General features: G+C 33.9%; 1 protein-coding gene across 1 annotated transcript; it reads right to left on the bottom strand.

The window, feature by feature from the left end:
* Positions 1-801: 801 nt before the first annotated feature.
* LOC132056204 (trans-resveratrol di-O-methyltransferase-like) lies at positions 802-2,405 on the bottom strand. Its single transcript, XM_059448296.1, has 2 exons — positions 1,627-2,405; positions 802-1,524 (listed from the first exon to the last, which is right to left on the bottom strand). Exons 1-2 carry the CDS (start codon positions 2,395-2,397, stop codon positions 1,210-1,212), a joined length of 1,086 nt encoding a protein of 361 aa, XP_059304279.1. The 5' UTR covers positions 2,398-2,405; the 3' UTR covers positions 802-1,209.
* Between the last annotated feature and the right edge of the window lie 318 nt (positions 2,406-2,723).

The following is a 2,723-nucleotide window of genomic DNA, read 5'->3' as shown; positions in this document are numbered from 1 at the left end:
AGATATACAAATTTCATACACAAAAAATTCCGAGCGATTATTTTAAGTCTTCGAATGTTGTATCAAAGTTATATACAATGTTGTTGTAGTTGTATTAATTTTATGTAAATCTAACATTGAACTTTATATACGAAAATGTGAGCTAAAATTTAAGACATGAGCAAGATACAAATTTCATATTGTTTTCATACACACAATTTTGGTAATTTTATTTTTAAGCCTTGAGCGAGATATACACATTTCATACATTTTCATACACTAAATTTTGAGCAAACTTTTTTAAGCCTTCGCGAGATATACACATTTCATACAACTTTCATACATAAGTTTTTGAGCAAAAAAAATATTAATTTTTTTTATAAAATAAAAAATATTTTTTTAAAAATGATTTTTAAAAAATAAAAATAATTTAATTTTTTTTTTTTTTTTTAAATATAAAGCATGTTTTGTATAGGATTTGTAATGCTATATTTGTAAATATAAAACTATCACACATGCTAGAATATTTCTTCCCAAGATGTATATATATATATCAAAGACCCTATATATATTGGCAAAAAACTCGTTAGTAGACTTCACATAGTCGTTCGATATTCACTATTCAGCCCACTCAAGGGGCCTCATCCCAATATTTGTCAAGACTTTAAAATATCTACTCCTTAAAAATTGAATAAGATGATATACTACTCCTATTTGTGTTCTTAAGAACGGGAAACAGAAAAATGTCAAGAGCAACAAATTTTACACCTAATTAAGACTCGTTGGGATTCGAACCCTTTACACCTAATTCAACTCAATTCATGAATTCAATTTTCTCTTTAATTAATTTGTTGTCTCAGAGACTATCAGACTAAATGGACCCTAGATCTGTTAAGGGCGAGAATTACAGGCTACAGCAGAAGACAAGAAAAACAGTAAAAAACGAGATTTTGACAAATTGGAAAGTCTCGGCCAATTTACTTGTCGGACATCCTAAAATATCATACCAGAGCTTTATTTGAAGCACAGAAGCTAGCTTCAATTTGTTTACTAGTTGGCCAGTTTATGGCAGTGCATAATCATATCAGAATTTGGCTCTGCAGCGCCGTTTGCTGTTTTGCCATTAATAGTTAAGACTTGGGACAACTTATAAGGAGGCATCGAGAGAAATGACTTGGGACAACTTATATATCTTCCCGGTCTTCCATTGTATTTTGAACTTGAGTAGATTTAAGGATAAACCTCAATAATAGATCTCAACCCCAATATAGGAATTATCTTATAGTCGCTAAAGCCGGCATCAGAGAAGAGTTTTGCCCAATCTTCTTGACTTCTTTCTTTTCCGGAAGCGACAGCCATCATGAGCATGTCGATGGAAAGTTGGGTCAGCTCGTATGACTTGTGGTCTCCTTTCTGTAGGTTATGATCCATCAATACCATGTCAATGATGATTAGCCTTCCTCCATTCTCCTTACTTGGAATTGCTTCTTTACATTTCTTCAATATTTTGATACAATCTTCGTCGCTCCAGTCATGTAATATCCACTACTTGTCATTCATCAAACATAAATCATTAACATATATACAAGTACGTTTATTACTATAGTGAGAAAAGTTCAGTAACTATACATGAAACTACAAAGCTACCTTTAGTAAAATTGCATCGGCAGAAGGAATGGAGTTAAACATGTCTCCTGCGACATAGCTCAGGTTCTTGCTCCCTTCACATCCTTCAATTACATGGGGCAGATCGAAAACAATGCAGGCTATTTCAGGAAATGCGTGAGCAATAGCTTTAGCGACGGTTCCAGTGCCGCCTCCAACGTCCACCAATGAGTTCAATCCTTCAAAAACTCCCTTACCATTTTTAATCAACACACTCATGACCAATCGGGCATCACTAGCCATGGCTTCATTAAATAAATGGTTAAACCTAGATTCAACCCCTGCATATTCGAAAAACGGCTTGCCATGAGCCGTCTTGAACGGAGTCGAGTCACTATTCTTGAACCATTCGCTGAGTGAGTGCGATGAATCCATTATAATTGGATCTAATTGCATTTGCACAAAAGGGACCAAACTCAAAGGCTCGTCTTTAAGGAGGAGACGTGAAGTCGGAGTAAGTAAATAACCTTCTTCATCGTTAATCTTGGTTTGAATAAAGAAGCCTCCATGGACTAGAATACTCATGAGACGGTAAATACATTCCTGCCCTTTGGCTTTGTTGATTGGGAGGGCATTCACCAAATCGGAGAGCATCATTGGTCGGCCATGGCTATGGATGATATCTGGAATTCCAAGTTGAATTGCACATTTGAGAGACATGGAGCTGATGTAGTTGAATGTATGGTTCCATATATGTGCTTGAGCAGCCAGTACTTCTCTAGCTTCATCTCCAATATTATCATCCGATGCCATTGTGAGATATTATCAAAAGGTCATTAACTTCGAGAATTATATAATGAAAGTGATTAACTTCTATATATCAATAAAATCACTAACCTGGCCTATTATCTCATAAAAATCAACTACATATGTCATCAAAAAATCTAACATGACAATATTAATTAATTATTTTATCATATATAGATGGGCCACAATAAAATAAAATAAATTCATATCTTTTATACCACACACCCATCAAGTTGGAGTTAAAATTAGAATGTTCTTAATAATAACTTATTTTAATGATTGGTACTAGTAGTACTAAAGCATATATTTAATACTAAGTATTCTTTGATCTT

This window comes from Lycium ferocissimum, chromosome 5 (assembly GCF_029784015.1).
Source record: "Lycium ferocissimum isolate CSIRO_LF1 chromosome 5, AGI_CSIRO_Lferr_CH_V1, whole genome shotgun sequence".
In the NCBI taxonomy this organism is placed as follows: domain Eukaryota; kingdom Viridiplantae; phylum Streptophyta; class Magnoliopsida; order Solanales; family Solanaceae; genus Lycium; species Lycium ferocissimum.
Note: the sequence above shows the minus strand (reverse complement) of the source record. Positions and strands in the feature narration are given on the sequence as shown.

Excerpts from the sequence above, each read along its gene's own strand:
- LOC132056204 (XM_059448296.1), bottom strand. The coding sequence starts at position 2,397 with ATGGCATCGGATGATAATATTGGAGATGAAGCTAGAGAAGTACTGGCT. Across the intron at positions 1,525-1,626 it reads CCGATGCAATTTTACTAAAG|TGGATATTACATGACTGGAG; the intron begins GTAGCTTTGTAG and ends AATGACAAGTAG.